The sequence below is a fragment of the Hyla sarda genome, chromosome 12, assembly GCF_029499605.1.
Source record: "Hyla sarda isolate aHylSar1 chromosome 12, aHylSar1.hap1, whole genome shotgun sequence".
Classification (NCBI taxonomy): Eukaryota; Metazoa; Chordata; class Amphibia; order Anura; family Hylidae; genus Hyla; species Hyla sarda.
In genome coordinates, this window is record NC_079200.1 from 33,100,292 (window position 1) to 33,123,268 (window position 22,977).

The window sequence follows — 22,977 nt, forward strand, 5'->3', positions numbered from 1 at the left end:
AGGAAGCAAGTGCTTTGTATGTTCAGTCATATTTTATATATAACAACATACATTACTTAAAGTAAACCAGTCACCAGCTAATCTGAGTATGTAAAGAGCATAGGGAGACAATGCAGAATGATAGTGTGGGGGGCGGGGGAGTGCACAGTGATTTTAGGGGGCTAGTTAGAGGATATTATAGGCCTGCTTATAGAGATGTGTCTTTAGGGAGCATTTAAAACTATGCATTTTGGGTATAAATCTGCGGATTTTGGGTATCTCATTGCAGAGACCTGGTGCAGCACGAGCAAAGTGTTGGAGACCGAGCAGAGAGCACAGTAGGATGGTAGACAAGAGAGGAGACATAGGGAGGTGCAGCACTGAGGAGAGCTTTATAGGGGGGGACTCTATTCTGGATTGAATGGGTAATCAGTGTAGTGACTGTCACAGGGGGAGGCATCAGTGTAATGGCTGGAGAGGAAGAGGAGTCTGGCTGCAGCATTTATGATGGACTGGAGAGAGGAGAGGTTAGAGGAGGGAAGGCCTATTAGTAAAGAATTACATTTAGTGATGGCCAGAGCAACAACCAGGGCTTTAGATATTTCCCTGGTGAGTAAAGGGTGGATTCTGTAATGTGTTTGACGTGCAGGTGACAAAAATGTGAAAGGATTTAATGTAGGAAGTAAAAGATCTGAGTCTAGAAGCACTAAGACAGCAAGCTCGCTGCCCTGGAATAAGGGTAGTATCTCACACTGAGATGGAAATGTCAGGTTTGGGTAGTTTATTTGATGGAGGAAATACAAGAAGCTCTGTTTTAGAAATGTTTAGACCTATATGGAGGACACTGTGTTTGAGACAACAGAGACAGTTGCTGGTACTTTGGAGCAGTGCAGGGGGTGATGTCATGGGAGGAGGTATAGAGCGGAGTGCCATTGGCATACAGATGGTACTGGAACACCAAAGCTACTGATAGTTTGGAGAATGTGGCTGTGTAGAGAGAAAAGAGGAGAGGACCCAGGAGCCGGGACAGGAGGAGATAGAGGGGAAGAAGTAGATTCGGCAAATTATATAAAGAAGGAACAGTCAGAATGATAGGTAGAAAACCAGGAGTGAACAGAGTCCTTAAGACCAATAGAGCAGAGACTCTGAACTATGTTACTGAGAAAGTGGAATGTTCGCTCAGGAAACACAATGCATTTCTGAGTGTAATCTGCAGAAAGAAAGAACATGACTATTCTTTCTGTGGATGCCGGAATCAGGATTTCTGCTGCAGAAACATGCTGCAGAAATTCCGCTGTGTACACAGTGCAGCAGCATCCCATTAAAATCAATGGACTCTGCTGCATTCCGTGCAAAGTATTCCGTTGTAGTTCTGCATGGTGGGAGCGAGTGCTGTGCGTGCTGCGTGCACAGGGCTTTGTCACAACAGGTATTCTGTGAACAGCAGGCAGGACGGCTCTGATCTCCCTTCTCTCTGTATGCCTTGTGCTGTGCATAACAGAGAGGAGGAGGAATGACGGCGTGCCTGCCGTGATTGGCTCCCTGTTCTATGCGTGCTCCCGAGTGCATAACAGGGAGGAGGAATGACAGCCTGCCTGCCGTGATTGGCTCCCTGTTCTATGCGTGCTCACGAGTGCAGCATAGAACAGGTAAGGGCGGAAGTCTTAGGGTGGGTTCACACTACGTTTTCTCCCATACGGGAGCGCATACGGCAGGGGGGAGCTAAAACCTCGCGCTCCCGTATGTCACCGTATGCGCTCCCGTATGTCATTCATTTCAATGAGCCGGCCGGAGTGAAACGTTTGGTCCGGTCGGCTCATTTTTGCGCCGTATGCGCTTTTACAACCGGACCTAAAACTGTGGTCTCCCGTATGGGAGAAAACGTAGTGTGAACCCAGCCTTACCCGGCAGGTGTGACGTAATCTAACGCCCCCCTGCCGGCCAAAGCTCACAATCTGAGCAAGAAAACAAAGGCTGTAACGGGGAATACTAAACATAAAAAAAAATATATATATATATATATATACAGGAAACGAAAAGTAATGCAGCGGGGAACCGAGCAGAGACAGAAAATGAGCTGTATGGATAATGGCAGGTACTCTTTAAAGATAGAAGTCTAGAGGAAGATGAAGAGATTGGGGGCCAATGGAGATGTTTAAAATTGGCCGTGAGGAGTGTGAGTATTTCAGTGGATAAGAAGTGAGAATTAGTAAGTTTAGAAGTTTTATAGAAAGTTTAGAGGTGAACCAGAAGGGTGGCTAGATGACTGGCACTTTAACATAATATGGACAAAAGAGTCTAAGGGTTTGGACCTTAAAAGAGGGGAAAGATAGTGAGCGTAATGGAGGAATGATTTGGAAAGTGCATTGTCAGGAGGGAAGCACACCAACTCCTCTGCCATGCCTGTTGTCCGATCTAGGGGTATGTGACAAGTGAAGTCCACAATGGGTCAGAACAGGAGGGCTGAGCAGCAATATGGCATATTGAGCCTCGGCAACAGGAGGAAGGCTGGGGCTCAATACATCACATCATTGCTCAGCCAATCACTGGAAGAGGAGTGCACTGGGGACCACAGCAGGACAACAGAGGCAATAGGGAGCGGCAGGAGGTAAGTAGCTGTTAAAAAAACATATGCTGGAGTATTTCTTAAATCCTTGTTCTAATCTTACTTTTCAGGCACGTTCAGTCTGTGGTGCCATCCCAAGTTTGAAGATCGGTGCCAGTCTGTAGTGGAGTTCATAAAACGAGCTATCATGCACTCAAAAAATGGGAAGTTCCTGTATTTCCTGCGATCACGGGTGCCAGGTTAGTACCTCACTAATACAAGGTGTGTATGGCTGCTTGGTGTGTCACCACATACTTTCATGATCCCTTTGTTCTATTTGTTGCGCTCAACATATGTATGTTTTTGATTGGCCTTTAGTTGCCTTTATGAAAAACTTTTTTTTAAATATTTTGTAGTACTACTAAGATGACTTTTTTTAAAATATACATTTATTTAAAAAAAAAAAATTAAATTTTACAAAAACAAATCTAAAATGAAAATAGCTGCCACTAGGGGTCATCTGTCCTTATGAAGAAAGACTACTCTGTATTTTGAAGCATACTGGATACTGGCTGTAAAGTGTGTCGGTATCCAGTATAGGAGGTCACCATTGCACCACTACAACCTTCAGCTGTTCTTAAACTACAACTCCCATGATGGGAGTTGTAGTTTTACAACAGCTGGGGGTACAATATTTGTAAAATTCTGTTTTAGAGATGTGTATTCTTCAGCTGTGTGCCTCCAGCTCTTGCAAAACTACAGACAAAGGATGTGTGGGCATGCTGGGAGTTGTAGTTTTGCAACAACTAAAGGCAACACTGCTCTAACACAGTGCTTTACAAACACTGCAACTCCAGCTGTTGCAATGCAAAGCTACAACACCCAGCATGCTTGAACAGCCAAAGCTTCCTGACTCCTGAATGACCAAGAGGCTGATAAGACATTCAGGAGTCTGTGAAAGCTGAATGACACACATAGAGACAGCCATGTTGATTAGGATCTAGCTTTACTAGGAACAGATAAAAAATGTATGCATGAAAACTACTGTGCAGTGATTTGCAGGCTGCTCCCAGACTCTGAGCAGATGAGTCATCCTCAGTGAGGGAGAGAGATGAACACGCCCCCTCCACAAGGCAAGAAGACAAAACAAGTGAGCAACATATAAATGCTATTTGTTAGGGATATATAGGTCCTAGACACATAACAATGATGTTATTCAGTACCTAATCCTGATCATGTACATATCACCTTTTTTTTTTTTTTCTTGCATTATGACAGGTACGCTGTAAAGAGTTTTATTAATCTCACCCCTCTTTATTTTAGGTCTTCCTCCTACCCCAGTACAACTACTATACCCTGTTTCCCGCTTCAGCAATGTGAAATCTCTACAGCATTTATGTCGCTTCCGTATTCGACAACTGGTTCGGATAGACCACATTCCTGAGCTCCCTCTACCGAAGTGAGTGTTAAGGTCTAAGTTCATGTCCATTTTCAGTTCATGGGGTCTAAGTTCTTGATTTTACTCTTAAAGAACTTATCCTAAGATCATAAGTTGGTGCCTCTCCATGGCATATGTGATAAATGGCTGATCATAGGTGGTCCTACGGCTGGAGCCCCCACTCATTGTGAGAATGAAAGTCAGTGGTCTCCCGAGTGATAGAACAGCAGTGAGCATGCTCAACTGGATCTCCATTTACTTTCAATGGAATATCTATCGTGCTCTTCTACTCAATTTACTTGGGGGGAATTCCAGCGTTCAGACACCCATGGATCAGCTAGTTATCCCTGTTCTGAATTAGAGAATAAGTTGTTTTTTACTGGACAACCCCTTTAAATTAAAAATGTGCCACAATATATTGTACAGTGTGTGTGTGTGTGTGGATCAGATTTCTCGGTCGCTTCTCATTGGGGGACACCTATACTGATGGGGTATATGCTCTTGCCACTAGGAGGCGCTGACACTAGGGGAAAGATATACCCACCCACTGGAAGGGAGGTAATCAGTTTTTAGCTAGTGTCAGTAGGAGGCAAGACACAGGTCTGTGAGCTCTCCAGACCTGGTCTTTTATTTTCTTGTTTTTTATCTAAGTACATATAGTTTGGTTCTTTTTCCTTTTGTTATTTTTCTAGTTTGGGCGACAGGAGCATGGCGCTACCTGATCTCCCACATGCGACAAAGGGGCACGGAACATAACAGTATGGGCCGTCAACCCCTTATCGCCAACGGTCAGCACCTGGAAGTTGTACCCTGGGTCCGGGTCCCCCACTGCCCCTGCTCGCCTCGCTATGGCAGCCTGGCATGATGCAGCGTGGCCATAAGCTTGCTGAAGCCGCCTGAGGTGAGTATAAAAGATGGAGTCCGTGGGTGAGTATGATCTGTATGGAGGAGGGCGGCACCAGGATCAGGTGCGCCGTGCACGTGAATCATATAGATGCAATGATAGAAAGAAGGAATTCCGGCACCAGCGACTTAGATGCATAAAGGGTTTAATGATAATACAGCATGTATTATACACAGTGTCGAAACGCGTCTTTGTAACGTGTGTATAATACATCATGTATTATCATTAAACCCTTTTTGCATCGAAGTCGCTGGTGCCGGAATTCCTTCTATCTATCGTGGGTGAGTATGAACCCCTTCCCCTTCTGGCAGGGCCTGTGGCAGGACTTCAGGGGTTCATTTTCTCCCTGGGTCTCTGTTAGCGCCGTTACTCTGTGAACTGGTGTTTGTGGTTTGAGGATATGCTGGTCCTCAACGGGGAAATCTCAGGGGCCATGGTCCTGATTTTATATGGTGTCTGGATTGTCCACCAGTAGTCTCACCTTTCTATATAACAGGAGTTACGGCGGCCGTTCTGTCTCAGGCAGCTGCCAACTTTTGCGGCGGTTCCTTGTACTTTCTGTGCTGGCCGGCGGTAGCCATAATGGCGACGAGTAGCTCTGTGCCCCTCTTCTGCCGAGTTCAGCGCAGGAATTTTGTGTTCAGCGGACTCTCTCCCTGCTCTCTGCTCTGCCTTCTATTCGCCCGACAGGGAAGTTTTGGCATCTTTCTGCGCCTATCATGAACTGAAGTTAGCTCCGCCCCTCTCCTCCCAGCAGCAAGCTGTCTGTGCTTGGCGCGCTGCAGGGGTCATTAGTGCTACCAGGGATGTCAGAGGCTGTATCCCTCCTCTGACTCCCCTGGTTCAGGGCCGTAGTCTCTTCAGCCCGGCTGGAGCATTCCTTGCCGGCTCCGCTGTTAATTCCCTGGTTCGGAGTGGCAGGCGCTCCTATGATACGCTGCTCCTGTGAGGCAGCTGAGCACCCGCACGCTCTCTGGCGCCAGCTGCTTCCCAGCAGACGCCTACACTATGCCCTCTGTCAGCGCACGGTAGCGCAGTAGCAGCAGGGCTTGGCAGCTCTCTCCTGCCGCTGGTTGGACGGGGACTCTGAGCTTACCTCCGCCCCCGTCCCCTCTCCCCCAGAGTGGGACCCAGAAGTTTTTTTTTCTCCTCAGCCAGGCATCATTATGGCTGGGTGAAAGATGGCTTCGCCCTCCTTTCCCTCATGGTGCCAGCAGCTGTGTTGCTGGCCGGGGACTCGGAGCATATATCCGTCCCCCGCCACCTCTCCTGTAGCACGGGTAAGTGGGGTTGTATTTCTCCTCCCCAGCCGGTCGCCATTATGGAGATGGGGGAGTTGGCATAGCTCGGCCCTCCTTCCATCTCATGCAGTGCAGGAGGAGGAAAGTGAGAATTAATAATAGTAAAAAATAATAATAATAAAAAGAAAAAAATGACTTAAATAAAAAATAAAAATATATATTTATATGTGTCCAAACGCCCCCTTGTGGCCATTTACTGCATTCCACCTCTTGGTTTTATTCTTACCAATGAGTTCCCTCTGGCGGCAACTTTGTGTGCTGCATCCTTGCAGTCACTCCATGTCGGCCCTTTTTTACCTATCTAATTGAGCCCCTTAAGGTTAAGAACTTAAGCGACCTACTGTGGCGGGTCGTTTCCATGGATGTATGCTCCCTTGGAAGTCCCTGGGGATACACGTTTTATCTTTTCTCCCCTACTGCCTGTTACCACGCCCCTGTGCCTAGTGTGTCCGCCATGTGGCTTTAATTCCCCGGAGGGTACTGGGCATCCAGAGCAGTGGTTTTCTTATCTGCCGGTCATCTATCGGGAAGGGTTCTTGGCGTGTGCATACACGAGGGATCGACCGATTATAGATTTTTTATTTTTTAGGGCCAATACCGATAATCTGTGGAGGTTAGGGCCGATAATTTATACCAATATTCCGGTATAAGTTATCGGCTATTTATCCACTCCCAACCCCCCCCCCCCCCACCCCAAACGGTCTCTGGCCGGTGTGGTGGTGGGTGCGCTGCGGTGGTGGTGCGGGGGGTAGGTTATTATCGGCAAGGTAATTGCTGATAACGCCCAAAATCGTGAATATCGGCCAATAATCTGTCGATTCCCTCCTCCACAGGTCACCAATCTCATAGTGGCCGCATCTGCGGCTGGCATTTTGGTTCCCCACTACTAGTGGTCGGTGTCCAAAGGAGTGACCCTTTGTATACTATGGACCCATACCAGCAAGCCAGACAGTGGTGTGCGTGGTTCCTCCGCTGCCTGTCATTTATCAAATGTCTTGTTTTCCACTCCACCAGGGGAACTGTTTCACTGAGCACTTTCTTCTGCCAAGATGGAACCATTTCTCTCTTACCCCCCCCCCCCTACATGGGTGGGGTGCCTGGCTGGGCCCTCATGTTTGGCTCAGCGACAGCTGGTTTAGTCACCGTCTGTTGTTTGGGTCCAGCCATTGCTCTCCTCCTCCCTTGGCGCAATTCCCTTTTGACAGTGTTAGTTATGCTTTACCGAGACAACAGTTTTTTAGGTAACCTTCTTGTGCCCAGAACCTTGGAGTTCCAGCTGGGTTCCCATTTGCTTCCCCCTGACAGGATGTTGCTCGAAGTACTCTGATCCGCTGGGTCCAAGACTGGTTAGTCTCCTTGTTTGGGCACTCTCCTTGACTGCTGTGGCGTGCCTTATTTTCTAGGTCGGCCCTCCTGGTTCTTTGTGCCTTAGTGATAGTTGCGGTCTCAGGCATGTGTAGTGATCCTGCCCGGCCTTCTCCGCGATCCCATTTGTTGGGCGCTCTCTCTGTGCCGCCCTTCTTGTCTCGACATAGTAGTATGTCTCCCGGAGCGTTTTGTATATGTTAAGTTTGCTTCCCCTACTGGGGTAGAGCCTCCAGTTCCTATGTCTACTACTCTGGTTTTTCCGGGATGCTCCTTCTCAGGGCGTTCCGCTCCTTATTTTTTTTTTGTCCATGTACTCCAGAGATGGTGGGCGATCCGGTCTGCCGGATTTCACCAGTCGGGCAAATTTCAGCTTATGCGTGGATGTGGTTTCTTTTCTGCTGTGAGGCTCTGTGTCATACTCTCCTGGTCTGCTTTTTCCCACTCGAGTGTTCACGCCGTGCCTCTGGGACAGTGGTTTTTGGAGCATAAGGTTTTTTGGTTCAGGACTTTAATCTTCTGCACCATGCCTCTCTGGAGACGGTTCCCATCTCTTCCTCTTTTCCAGAAGTTCTGGTCTTTACCTTGATTTTGCCCGCTTTTGACCCAGACATCTGCAGCTCTCCCTGGCGTTTTTCTCGCCATGTTCTCTAGTTTTGGTTGGTTCTATTTATGGGCTTCTCTTGTTGTTCCCTTTTCCTTTATTGTTTATCAGCCGGGCTCTCCCTCTGGCTGGTTTTGCGCTTCTTGGAGTTGGTTTGCTACCTCCTTTTGTTACGGCCCATCGGGTCTCCAGAGCGCCCCTTTCTTATCTCTCTATGTGGCATATTTGTTTGGAGGACGGTCCCTTCCTTTGGCGTCCTAGTCCATTTCCATGGCCGACGGGAACTGCCGGACCCACAGTTCCAGGCCTCGGTTGTCTTTTGGCCCAGGGTCTCGTCCATGAGCTTTATGGAGTCTGGAAAGTGCCCTTTCTCTGGTTGTTCTTTCCCACCCCAGGGACTGCTTTTGTATGTCCCATGAGTATAGGTGTCCCTCTATGAAGAGCGACTGAGAAAAGGAGATTTTTTTTTTGTACTCCCTGTAAAACCTAGTGGCAAGAGCATATACCCCATCAGTATAGGTGTCCCTCAATGAAGGCTACGAGAGAGTGATTTTACGGTGAGTACAAAAAAAACTCCTATTTCAAAACTATCCACATCATTTGGGGGAGGGGTAATCACAATTCAATTTTTTTTTTATCGCCAGTGATTTTCAGAGTCTTTATAGCCAACATTTAGAATGGGTTATATTGCATGTTGACACTTAAATTTCATCTTGTGATCAGATGCGTGAGTAATTTTATAACCTTCAGAGCTGTATAGATATATTCTTATACGGATCATGAGGACGAGATCACATGAAAATAACTGTTCAGTGTAACCAGCCAACATTGTCATCTGCTTCTGCCCTAATGTACATTCGTCTGGCTTAGGAGTAGAGATGAGCGAGCTCTTCAGAAATTCTGAACTTTTGAAAAGCAGTCGATTTGTGCCGTAAACTGGCAGTTAAATAGTTAAGTTGCGCTGCTGTGATGCACAACTTAAAGGGGTACTCCATGGTCCCAGCGTTAGGAACATTTTGTTCCAAACACTTGGAGCAGGCGGCGGGGTCGTTACATCACGGCCATGCCCCTTGTGACATCACGCCATGCCCCCTCAATACTAGTCCATGTATTAGACTTGCATTGAGGGGGTGTGGCGTGACGTCACGACTCCCTCCGTCCGCACCCAGTGTTCCAAATGAACGCCGGGTGCTGCACAGAGATCGTGGTGGTCCAAGTGGCAGGACCCCCGTGATCAGAAATCTTATTCCCTATTGGTTTGTTCAATTCTATTCCTTAGCTAGTGATCGTTACCTCACCATGCAGGACTGCGGACAGGCTGTCATGTGATGTTTTTCTGTGATCTGACTGAAACAGATTACACCTATAAACTTTTTGGCAGATTTAGCATATAAATTCTCCATTGCATGTGAATAAGTTTGCAGAAACCCTATAAAATATGCTTGGGATGCAGATAGTTGTTGAATTTGATGCAGAAATCGTCTGACTGATACCCATGAGTGGGATCTTACAAAGCAAAGTGCATAAGAATTCTTGGGGAGGGGGGTGCAACAAAAAACACAATTTAGCAACTTTCGGGGTTGCAGTATTTAGTTTTTACTTTACTTTTACTTTAGTGCACTTAACAGTAGAATTGACTTGTTCTCTTTATTCAGTGGGTTAATACAATTACCGTATATACTCGAGTATAAGCCGACCCGAGTATAAGCCGAGACCCCTAATTTCAACCCAGAATCCCAGGAAAAGTTATTGACTCGAGTATAAGCCTAGGGTGGGAAATACATCATCCCCCCTGTCATCATCCAGACCTGTCATTAACATCTTCATCATCATCATCACCGCCTGTCATCATCCAGACCCTCATCATCATCACCTGTCATCATCCCCTTGTCATCATCCCACACATCCCCCCTTCATCATCCCCTTGTCATCATCCCACACATACCCCCTTCATCATCCCACACATCCCCCCTTCATCATCCCCTTGTCATCATCCCACACATCCCCCCTTCATCATCCCCTTGTCATCATCCCCCCCTTCATCATCCCACACCCCCCCTTCATCATCCTCTTGTCATCATCCCACACCCCCCCTTCATCATCCCCTTGTCATCATCCCCGCCCCCTTCATCATCCCCTTGTCATCATCCCCACCCCCCTTCATCATCCCCTTGTCATCATCCCACACACCCCCCTTCATCACCCCCCCTTCATCATCCTCTTGTCATCATCCCACACCCCCCCCCCCTTCATCATCCTCTTCTCATCATCCGCCCTCAGTGGTCTTCAACCTGCGGACCTCCAGAGGTTTCAAAACTACAACTCCCAGCAAGCCCTGGCAGCCATCGGCTGTCCGGGCTTGCTGGGAGTTGTAGTTTTGAAACCTCCGGAGGTCCGCAGGTTGAAGACCACTGCGGCCTTCAACATCATCCAGCCCCCTCTCACCCCCTTTAGTTCTAAGTACTCACCTCCGCTCGGCGCTGGTCCTGTCCTGCAGGACTGTCCGGTGAGGAGGTGGTCCGGTGGGATAGTGGTTCCGGGCTGCTATCTTCACCGGGGGCGCCTCTTCTCCGCACTTCCGGCCCGGAATAGAGGCGTTGCCTTGACAATGACTTAGAAGAGGCCTCCCCGGTGAAGATAGCAGCCCGGAACCACTATCCCACCGGACCACCTCCTCTCCGGACAGTCCTGCAGCACCGGACCAGCGCCGAGCGGAGGTGAGTACTGTACAGAACTAAAGGGGGTGAGAGGGGGCTGGATGATGTCGAAGGCCGCAGTGGTCTTCAACCTGCGGACCTCCGGAGGTTTCAAAACTACAACTCCCAGCAAGCCCGGACAGCCGATCGCTGCCCGGGCTTGCTGGGAGTTGTAGTTTTGAAACCTCTGGAGGTCCGCAGGTTGAAGACCACTGCGGGTGGAGAGTTCACTCGAGTATAAGCCGAGGGGGGTGTTTTCAGCACGAAAAATCGTGCTGAAAAACTCGGCTTATACTCGAGTATATACGGTACATTGATTCCCTGTTTACATAGGTTTTTTTTTCTATAATTGTGCTATTTTTAACCCATTAAGGACATTGGACGGAAATGTACTGCCTGATCCGCTGAGACTTGGCGCACCAGGATGTACATTTACATCCTATACATGACGCGAGCACCGAACCAGTGCTTGCATCATGTAGGGCAGGTCCACAATGCTATCAGCAGCTAGTGACCCACCGGCAATGGTGGAAATCAGCGATTGTGCTGATGTCCGCCATTAACCCCTCGAATGCTGTGATCAATACAGATCGCAGAATCTGGGGCAATGCATTACTTTTGAATAGATAATCAAATCGTCTGTGGCACGGCTGCAGGGATTGGATCATCCAAGATGGCGAACAAAGTCTCGCCTGCCTCCACCGCTCTCCCGGGGTCGTCTTCTTTGGTCTGACATTGAGCAGACCAGAGAAGATGACCGATAATGCTGATCAGTGCGATGCCTATGCATAACACTGAGCAGTATTAGCAATCTAATGATTGCTATAAATAGTCCCTTATGGGTATATAAAAAGTTGAATTAAAAATAAAAAAAAAGTGAAAAAAAGCCTCTCCCTCAATAAAAATGTAAATCGCCCCTTTTTCATATTTTTCCCTCACAAAGTGTGAAAATTTTATTTTTTGATGTTTACACCATTGACCATGCAGGATAATAAATATTATATTTCAATAGTTTGAATATTTCCCCACCCGGCGATACCAAATATATTGTTACACTTGCCTATAGGGTACTATTTATAGCAATCATTAGACTGCTGTGTATCATTCAGTACTATCAGTGATCTTCCTGTACAACCTGGCTCTGCAGGCTGCACAGGAAGGTCTGCAATCCTGCACAGCGGAGGAGGATAAGAGACCTCTGGTGCTATAGAGACATATGAAAACTTTTGAGTATTCAGACCCCAATCCCTAGATGGAGGCAGGAGAAGTGCACGCTAAGAGTCTTCTCTCCTGACTCTGTATCGCTTATCTGAAACAGCATGTAGAACATAGACACAGAGGGGGGAGAGAAGCACACAGTTGCAATTGGGGTCTGAACACGCAGAACACGTTTTGTTTTTATAGTTTCTTAAATTTTTTATGTCCGTTTTTTTCTTTTATCCTTTCCAGGGCCAAGGGCGTACAGGTACGCCCTCAAGCCCTGGTCCCATTCACTGGGTTTAAGCTGTTCTTACCAGCAGTGAACAGGTTAAACCCGGTGGGTCCCGATTGCTACGGGCAGCCAGAACCCACGGCTAATAACGGGCAATGCCGATGGGGCAGATGCCCAGCATTAACCCTTTAGGCGTCTAAAATGAAAGTGAAACTATCCTGGCAGCTCAGCGGAGCTGATAGGGACCATCTCGACAAAATCGTGATGTCCCGATCAGCTTACCGGACGACGGGAGGGTCCTCACCTCCCTCCTCCTCCATTGTCCGTTCGGCGATCTGCTGCTCCAAGCCTGCTCAGCAGGCTAGATCAGCAGAGAGCCGAGAACAATTATCGATGCTATGCTATGGCATAGCATTGATCAGTATAAACAATCAGAAGATTGCATGTTGTAAAAATAAATAAAATAGTTATTAAAAGTCCCGCCCCGTCCCATAGACTTTCATTGAGGGGGCGGAGCTATGACGTCCAGCGTTTGTTCCAAACGCTGAGCAATGGAGTACCCCTTTAAAACATCTTCCTACATGTATATGTGCAGAATCCTTAATGTTTGGGGGGGGGGGGGGGGAGAATTTATCTGATCTAATTAGAACTTTCTTGTGTAATGATCTCTAGTTGGAGCGTGCACATGTTGATCACAGGGAAGGCTTCCATTATAGAGAATAACCGTGTTGCATTTAGCTTTTTTCCTCTCAATTATTTCCTTTGTCTGCCTGTCATACTCCATATCCTTAGTGTGTGTACAGAGAAGTCCTGCCTGGCGTGCCGTCTCTTCCCTACCACTGTGCAGAGCAGTGGGTGTATGTGTAAATACAATTCTCCATCCTATATAATTATCATCTCCCGCATCAACGCTGATTATTAGTCCCAGCGGGCAGAGCCCCTGCTAAGTGCTGTTTATGTTGTACTGGGAGGTCTGGGGGCTGTGCTGTTGTCTGCTGCCGTCTCACAGCTTGTTCACCCCGTCACAACATGGATGACATAGCTGATTGTAGTACGGCGTGAGACCCACATTAGAGTGCTTGCCATTGTATTTACATTGCATTTACTATGCCTCCCAAAATTCTATTGTCTGGTGTTAACCTCAAATATTGTGTGTGAGAAACAAAAGGATAAATAAAATCAATCTTTATATAAAATCATGAAAAATGTCTCAAAACACATACAAAAGACAAGAACAATTTTGCTCTTTCAGAAAAGAATATATGTGTGTAAGTGTATATAATATATGTTTTTGTGTGAGATAGAGATATATATATATATATATATATCTCTATATACACAGTGCATAGTGAAAGTATTCGGCCCCCTTGAACTTTTCGACCTTTTGCCACATTCCAGGCTTCAAACATAAAGATATAAAACAAATTTTTTGTGAAGAATCAACAAGTGGGACACAATCATGAAGTGGAACGAAATTTATTGGATATTTCAAACTTTTTTAACAAATAAAAAACTGAAAAATTGGGTGTGCAAATTTATTCAGCCCCTTAAGTTAATACTTTGTAGTGCCACCTTTTGCTGCGATTACAGCTGTAAGTCGCTTGGGGTATGTCTCTATCAGTTTTGCACATCGAGAGACTGAAATTGTTGCCCATTCTTCCTTGCAAAACAGCTGGAGCTCAGTGAGGTTGGATGGAGAGCGTTTGTGAACAGCTGGAGCTCAGTGAGGTCGGATGGAGAGCGTTTGTGAACAGCAGTTTTCAGTTCTTTCTACAGATTCTCGATTGGATTCAGGTCTGGACTTTGACTTGGCCATTCTAACACCTGGATATGTTTATTTGTGAACCATTCCATTGTAGATTTTGCTTTATGTTTTTGGATCATTGTCTTGTTGGAAGACAAATCTCCGTCCCAGTCTCAGGTCTTTTGCAGACTCCATCAGGTTTTCTTCCAGAATGGTCCTGTATTTGGCTCCATCCATCTTCCCATCAATTTTAACCATCTTCCCTGTCCCTGCTGAAGAAAAGCCCAAACCATGATGCTGACAGCGGGGATGGTGTGTTCAGGGTGATGAGCCGTGTTGCTTTTACACCAAACATGACGTTTTGCATTGTTGCCAAAAAGTTAGATTTTGGTTTCATCTGACCAGAGCACCTTCTTCCACATGTTTGATCTCCCAGGTGGCTTGTGGCAAACTTTAAACTACACTTTTTATGGATATCTTTAAGAAATGGCTTTCTTCTTGCCACTCTTCCATAAAGGCCAGATTTGTGCAGTATATGTCTGATTGTTGCCCTATGGACAGAGTCTCCCACCTCAGCTGTAGATCTCTGCAGTTCATCCAGAGTGATCATGGGCCTCTTGGCTGCATCTCTGATCAGTCTTCTTCTCCTTGTATGAGCTGAAAGTTTAGAGGGACAGCCAGGTCTTCGTAGATTTGCAGTGGTCTGATACTCCTTCCATTTCAATATTATCGCTTGCACAGTGCTCTTGGGATGTTTAAAGCTTGGGAAATCGTTTTGTATCCAAATCCGGCTTTAAACTTCTCCACAACAGTATCTCGGACCTGCCTGGTGTGTTCCTTGTTCTTCATGATGCTCTCTGCGCTTTTAAACGGACCTCAAGACTATCACAGTGCTGGTGCATTTATACGGAGACTTGATTACACACAGGTGGATTCTATTTATCATCATGAGTCATTTAGGTCAACATTGGATCATTCAGAGATCCTCACTGAACTTCTGGAGAGAGTTTGCTGCACTGAAAGTAAAGGGGCTGAATAATTTTGCATGCCCAATTTTTCAGATTTCTTTTTAACAAAGTTTGAAATATCCGATAAATTCCGTTCCACTTCATGATTGTGTCCCACTTGTTGTTTCTTCACAAAAAAATTACAGTTTTTATATCTTTGTTTGAAGCCTGAAATGTGGCAAAAGGTCGAAAAGTTCAAGGGGGCCGAATACTTTCACTATGCACTGTGTGTATATATAGTAATTTTTTTGCTCTCCAGCCCTGTTGTTGTTATCATCATCATTTTTTTTTTTGTTTATTTTTTTGGCATGCCCCTAGTTCTAGGGTGCTGTACATATAAGGGGTTCAATTAATAACGTACGTTATTTTGTGACGGGAGAAAAAAAGTGCATGTACCGTTTTTTTCTCCCGTCACAAATAACATCCGTTATTAATAACAGGCTATGACGGGTTAAAACGGATAATGTAAAAATCCCATAGACTTTAAAGGGATTTTGTAACGGCCGTTTTTAAGGGTTTTCATAACGGAACATATAACGGCTCTTTAAAACAGATGAACTTTATAGTGTGAAAGCAGCCTAACACACAACATAAATCAGACCGTAAATGACAGACAGGTCAAGAGGGAGAGGGCTCTGCCCGTATGGGCTTACAGTCTTCAAGTTGTGGTTTTGCATCAGCTGGAGAGCCATATGTTGGATACTGCTGCTCTTTAGGAACTGAAATGGAATCCGCTAAGCGTTTTTTAGGAATGGATATATTCTAGTCACAGTGGAACAGTTTTCTGGATTAGAAATAAGGAGGTAAGATGGAATGACAGCAGTGAACCCCCCCCCCCTCCCCCATAATCTCAATTCAGAACTAAGTCTCCCCTGAGAACAGTGTTGTGATCGCATGCCATTCATTTTCTTAAGGAGTTGCCAGAGATTGTTAAATGCTGTACTCTGCATCTTTGCTGGTTTCTATAGAGCATATATGGAGTAGTGGTGGGCACACAAGACTGCTGCTCTGTAAGAGACCAGTTCTATGGGGCATTTTTACCTGACAGATCCGCTTTAGTAATCAGATTTTTTTTGCGTTTACATTTTGTGATATCTTGGACTACAGATTAAAGCTCTATTTTTCCATTTCTTTTTCAGGCCACTCATCTCATACCTGCGCAAGTTCTACTACTATGACCCACAAGAGGAAATATACCTGTGTTTAAAGGAGTCCCGTCAGGTTCCCAAAATGGAATCCGGGACAGAGACCTCCACGTAGCAAGGCTCCCACATGTAACTTGTGTTGGACCCAGGTAATAAGAATTTACTTTTAATCTTAGCTTAAAGGGGTTTTGCCTTTGTCTCCCTTCCACTACAAATTCTTAAAAATAACCCGGAGATAGAGTAGGCTAATTTCCCAGCTAGAGTGTACAGCAGGAACAGAATGTCTGTTACAAAATGTTCACTAGACAGGAAGTGGTGAAATGAAGACAACAGAGCAGACATTTTGCTTCAGAAGCAAAAGAAAAAGATCAGAGCGATAGTAAATGACTCAATCTTTCAGTATACACTCATTTAATGGGGGATTTATCAATGTTTTCACCAGAAAACTAATTAAAAAAGTTGCAGAGGCAAAGTGGAGAAGTTGCCCATTTTAACCTATTAGATTGCTGGGTTCTATGGGCAACAGATCAACTTTCTTTCTGCACTGGTTTTGATAAATCTCCTCCAAAGGTTTATCTTCTAGAGACAACATTGTCCATATGCGCCAGACGGGCATATAAACTTCAAAGTGGGGAGGCTCCTGCCCCGGATCCACACCTATGTGCCAGAGTGCAGAGTCGTTGGGGCTATCCATCCATTTGCAAGGCTGCCATGATTTGCTAAGTGTGCACATGGTAACAATATACATGCTATTGCTACTTTACATTCTGTCCAATACAGTACAATCTCCCAACAGCGGACACTCATGGGGAATTAAAATCTGTCCGCTAAGGGAGATTTTACTGTAACTACATATATTAATGGGGTACTCCGGTGGAAAACATATATATTTTTTTTTTATAAACTGGTGCCAGAATGTTAAACAGATTTGTAAATTACTTCTATCAAAATCTTTATCCTTCCAGTACTTTTAAGCAGCTGTATGCAACAGAGGAAATTCTTTTCTTTTTGAATTTCTTTTGTCTTGTCCACAGTGCTCTCTGCTGACACCTGATGCCTGTATCAGGAACTGTCCAGAGCAGCATAGGTTTGCTATGGGGATTTTCTCCTGCTCTGGACAGTTCCTGATACGGGCATCAGGTGTCAGCAGAGAGCACTATGGACAAAACAAAAAAGAAATTCAAGAAGAAGAGAATTTGGTCTGTAGCATACAGCTGCTTAAGGCTAGGTTCACACTGTGGAATCTCCGGGAAGAAAATCTACAACCGGAGATTCCGGGTGCGGCCAGCGCCGAATGAGTCTGTCGGCGCTAGGACTGCGCGGACACTGCAGTCTCCAATAGACTGCAATTTGTTCCGTGAGTATTTCTGCCTGAAGAATGAGCAACGCCATTCTTCAGGCGGAAATTTTCAAGTGGATTTTCCGTTCACAAATTCCGCTTCACAAATTTCCAAGTGTGAATTTGTGAACGGAAACTCATTCACCATACTATACACTTTAGTAAACGGAATTTCTGCCTGCAATTTCAAAGCGGAATTGCAGGCGGAAATTCCGTAGTGTGAACCGAGCCTAAAAGTACTGGAAGGATTAAGATTTTTTAATAGAAGTCATTTACAAATCTGTTTAACTTTTTGGCACCAGTTGATTTAAAAATTAAATAAATAAATGTTTTCCACTGGAGTACCCCTTTAAAGTGTTGTGTTTGTATGATTTAAAGTTCAGGATATGTTTTCATACTGGAGTAACCTGCAGCAGGTCTTTTTGTTTCTTGTTAGGAAACTTTGTGCTGGTGTAAGTACACTGGACCCACCCCAGCGGATGGAGGAATATGAAGGGGGGACAAACCTAAAGTGGACCACTTTGAAGTCTCCCTCCACATTGGCCCCCTATAAAAGACTAAGGGGTGATAATTTAACTTTGATTTGGGTGTCACACTGCCAGCACCCTGATGCTCCCCTCCCCCCTGATTTCCAAGAGCCGCCCCCACTGGAATGTAAGTTGCTGGTCACACACCGTTCTGCCGGCCTCCTTACTATGTTACAGTATTGTATTTTGATGAAGTTTCATTGTAATGAAAGCGAACATCAGGGGTATTTGCCCTATCATAGCTACTGAACAACTGGCCGTCATCTCCTGCATTGTCTTCAGGGCTTCCTGTGTGTTGAGCACCACTAGATATACATTCACAATACAGGGGGGCTTCATCCCCCAAAGGACAGCTATTTATTTTATTAGTGAAGGTCCGCAGGGACCCTACATCTCATGAACAGAACTGGAAGTCCTCTTGACCTATTGTCACATTGTGGACTGACTGTACTACTGTCGACTGTCTTACCCTGAACTCCTGAAGGGAGGACACATCTGAGTTTTACTACTGATGGAAAAAAGAAATTCTACTTTTTAGTGCTGAATGTCCTTCCGTCCTGTCATGTGACATTTTGCTCTTTCGACTCTTTATAACACTGGATGAAGGTTACCACTGGAGACAATACATTCATCTCTATCAGGATGGGTATTGCTGCCCGGCATACACAGGTTAGGTTGGCCGGTAATTGTTGCACCCGCAGTGCGTGCTACCTGACCGCTGTAGCCACCCCCCAAGCCCACACAGAATTGATTGTGGAGCGAGACTGTTTATCCTATTTTTTTTTATTTTATTTTATTTTTTTATTATTTATCCTGAGGGGTAAGGAATTTTTGTCCTTTTTGTTGCCCTTAAAAGGGAAAATGTAAATGAAACTCATGGAGGAAAGTTATTGAAAAATTATCTCCAGCACAACCTTAACTCCCCCATCCCCACCTCCTTAAATTTACTGAAGTTTGTGTATATTTTTGTTTCAGCGCTTAATTTATTGAAAATAGTCCGTGTAATTTATTTTATTGTCTTTTTGACTCGTTTTTCTTTCTTGTTGGATTTTAATATATGAAAACCGCCGCGGATCTCTCCCTGCGTGCGTATCTGGGATGTCAGAAGAAAACATTTGAAGGTGTCCTCCAAGCCCTGTTTGTATATACTGTGTTATAGGCATGAGATGGACACATTCTTCCCAAGTTAATTTTTATTTTTTAACCATATTTTTTGGTAAACCCCCCCCCCCCCCCAAGAATTATTTCTTTGTAGACGTTTGAATAGGAGATAACTGCAAAAATTGTTTTGTGTTAGTGATCGGTCTTTCTATTTTGTCTCTCCTTTCTCCTCCCCACCCCAAGACATTTAAGCATTCGCCTATGTCTTGATTTCAGCTTATGTCTCTGATTCTGATGACTTGACTACCTTTTTTTTTATTTTATTTTTTTTAATTTTCTTTCTTGCCATGTTGTTAAATACTTCAAGACGGGTGGAGAGCAGGTTTAAAATAAACAATTTAGATAACTTCATCCCGGTGTGTGCTTGTTGTCTACATTACTCTTGTCATTCTATGAAATGTGTCTAGGAGGCTTAGCTTTATTCCATATAAGGTTACAGAAGCATCTATATACAGCTTATTCTCAGGCTAGGCCATCCATATTAGGTTGGGAAGGTGGGGCAGACTCCTAAATGGGGGATTGAAGGGCCACAGCCCTTAGCGCTGCAGACGACCCGGATCTGTCCATTTTGCAGTGTCTTGGCCTTGTTTTGCAGCAGCCTCATTCAGTTGTGTGGCTGTGGGCTGTTACCAGACACAGACACTACAAAATGTACGGAGATATGTCTGCTTGAGAAATATATAATGACTGCAGCACTTACTGGAATGTCTGTTTATTATTAGATTCCATCAATCAGCGGATAAAAGGGGTGCTGGAAATAACACCCACTCATACACAGATAGCGGTCCATCATTGAGTAGGACCACCTACATTACTTAACTCAGAATGATTAGAGATTTACATGAAAACATTAACTTTTCCCACAAAACTATAAATCAATTGGCTCAGCTCCTCCTGCTCTATAACATGATACCTGCAGATTGTACTGTATTGTATATATCATCTGCTCAGCTCCTCCTGCTCTATAGCATGATGTCTGCAGATTGTACTGTATTGTATATATATCATCTGCTCAGCTCCTCCTGCTCTCTATCTTGATACCTGCAGATTGTACTGTATTGTATATATCATCTGCTCAGCTCTTCCTGCTCTATAACATGTCTGCAGATTGTACTGTATTGTATATATCATCTGCTCAGCTCCTCCTGCTCTATAACATGATACCTGCAGATTGTACTGTATTGTATATATCATCTGCTCAGCTCCTCCTGCTCTATAACATGATACCTGCAGATTGTACTGTATTGTATACATCATCTGCTCAGCTCCTCCTGCTCTATAACATGATACCTGCAGATTGTACTGTATTGTATATATCATCTGCTCAGCTCCTCCTGCTCTATAGCATGATGTCTGCAGATTGTACTGTATTGTATATATATCATCTGCTCAGCTCCTCCTGCTCTCTATCATGATACCTGCAGATTGTACTGTATTGTATATATCATCTGCTCAGCTCTTCCTGCTCTATAACATGATGTCTGCAGATTGTACTGTATTGTATATATCATCTGCTCAGCTCCTCCTGCTCTATAACATGATACCTGCAGATTGTACTGTATTGTATATATCATCTGCTCAGCTCCTCCTGCTCTATAACATGATACCTGCAGATTGTACTGTATTGTATATATCATCTGCTCAGCTCCTCCTGCTCTATAACATGATACCTGCAGATTGTACTGTATTGTATATATCTTGTGCGTCATAGCGGGCCGGGACCCGTGGCTAAAAGTGTGCGGCACTGAACCTGGTGCCGCGCGCTATTAACCCTTTAGACGGGGCGTTCAAAGTTGAACCGCCACGTCTAAAGTGAAAGTAAGACATTGCCGGTTAGCTCAGGGAGCTGTTCGGGATCGCCGCGGTGAAATCGCGGCACCCTGAACAGCTTACAGGACAGCAGGAGGGCCACCACCTTCCTCCTCGCTGGCCGATCGCCGAATGACTGCTCAGTGCCTGAGATCCAGGCATGATCAGTGTGTGCAGTGTTATAGGCCCCTATGGGAGCTTTAACATTGCAAACAAAAAGTGAAAAAAAATGAATAAAGATCATTTAACCCCTCCCCTAATAAAAGTTTGAATCACCCCCCTTTTCCCATTTAAAAAAAAACTGTATAGATAAACATATGTGGTATCGCCACATGCGGAAATGTCTGAATTATAAAAATATATCTTTAATTAAACCGCACGGTCAACGCCGTACGCGCAAAAAAATTCCAAAGTCCAAAATAGCGTATTTTTGGTCACTTTTTATATCATGAAAAAATGAATAAAAAGTGATCAAAAAGTCCTATCAATACAAAAATGGTACCACTAAAATCTTCAGATCACGGTGCAAAAAATTAGCCCTCATATCACCCAATATGCAGAAAAATTAAAAATAAAGTTATAGGGGTCAGAATATGACAATTTTTAATGTATACATTTTCCTGCATGTAGTTATAATTTTTTTCAGAAGTACGACAAAATCAAACCCATATAAGTAGGGTATCATTTTAATTGTATGGACCTACAGAATAAAGATAAGGTGTTATTTTTACCGAAAAATATACTACGTGGAAATGGAAGCCCCCCAAAATTAACAAAATGGCATTTTTTTCCTAATTTTGTCGCACAATGATTTTTTTTCCATTCTGCCGTAGATTTTTGGGTAAAATGACTGATGTCATTACAAAGTAGAATTGGTGGCGCAAAAAATAAGCCATAATATGGATTTTTAGGTGGAAAATTGAAAGAGTTATGATTTTTGAAAGGTAAGGAAGAAAAAACAAAAGTGCAAAAACGGGAAAACCCTCCGTCCCCCAGTAATATCTAAACCTTGGCATCAATAGTGAGTACATCCGTATGAGGTAATGTCCAAATTGGGCCCATGGTGTCAATATTTTGTGTGACCACCATTATTTCCCAGCACTGCATTAAGCCTCTTGGCCATAAGGTTCACCAGATCTTCACAGGTTGCCCCTAGAGTCCTCTTCTATTCCTCCATGATGACATGACGGAGCTGGTGAATGTCACAGACCTTGCACTCCCCACCTTCCTTTGGAGGATGCCCTATAGATGGGGTTTAGGTCTGGAGATATGATTGCCCAGTCCTTCACCTTTACCCTCCGCTTTAGCAAGGCAGTGATGGTCTTGGAGGTGTTTGGGGTCTTTATCACATTGGAATACTGCCCTGCACCCAGTCTCCGAGGGGAGGGGATCATGCTCTCCGTCAGTATGTCACATGTTGGCATTCATGGTTCCCTCAATGATCTGTAGCTCCCAGTACCAGCAGCGCTCATACAGCCCCAGACCATGACACTCCACCACCATGCATGACTAAGGCTGGGTTCACACTACGTTTTGTCCCATACTGGAGCGCATACGGCAGGAGGGAGCTAAAACCTCGCGCTCCCGTATGTGACCGTATGCGCTCCCGTATGCCATTCACTTCAATGAGCCGACCGGAGTGAAACGTTCGGTCCGGTCGGCTCATTTTTGCGCCGTATGCGCTTTTACAACCGGACCTAAAACCGTGGTTGACCACGGTTTTAGGTCCGGTTGTAAAAGCGCATACGGCGCAAAAATGAGCCGACCGGACCGAACGTTTCACTCCGGTCGGCTCATTGAAGTGAATGGCATACGGGAGCGCATACGGTCACATACGGGAGCGCGAGGTTTTAGCTCCCTCCTGCCGTATGCGCTCCCGTATGGGACAAAACGTAGTGTGAACCCAGCCTAAGCAAGACACGCTTGTCTTTGTTCTTCTCACCTTGTTGCCGCCGCACATGCTTGACATAATCTGAACTAC

At 45.1% G+C, this 22,977-nt stretch overlaps 1 protein-coding gene across 3 annotated transcripts in view; it reads left to right on the forward strand.

The window, feature by feature from the left end:
• SOCS7 (suppressor of cytokine signaling 7) overlaps window positions 1-19,546 on the forward strand; it is a 52,726-nt gene extending 33,180 nt beyond the window's left edge. Inside the window, exons 6-9 of one of the 3 annotated variants that reach the window (XM_056549155.1) lie at window positions 2,656-2,784; window positions 3,848-3,983; window positions 16,155-16,309; window positions 17,936-19,546. In XM_056549155.1, coding sequence (XP_056405130.1) covers window positions 2,656-2,784; window positions 3,848-3,983; window positions 16,155-16,275 — 386 coding nt within the window. In that variant the 3' untranslated portion in view covers window positions 16,276-16,309; window positions 17,936-19,546. Of the gene's footprint in view, window positions 1-2,655; window positions 2,785-3,847; window positions 3,984-16,154; window positions 16,310-17,915 lie in introns of all 3 variants that reach the window. The other 2 variants (XM_056549154.1, XM_056549153.1) reach the window with 2 other exon arrangements.
• The last annotated feature ends 3,431 nt before the right edge of the window (window positions 19,547-22,977 follow it).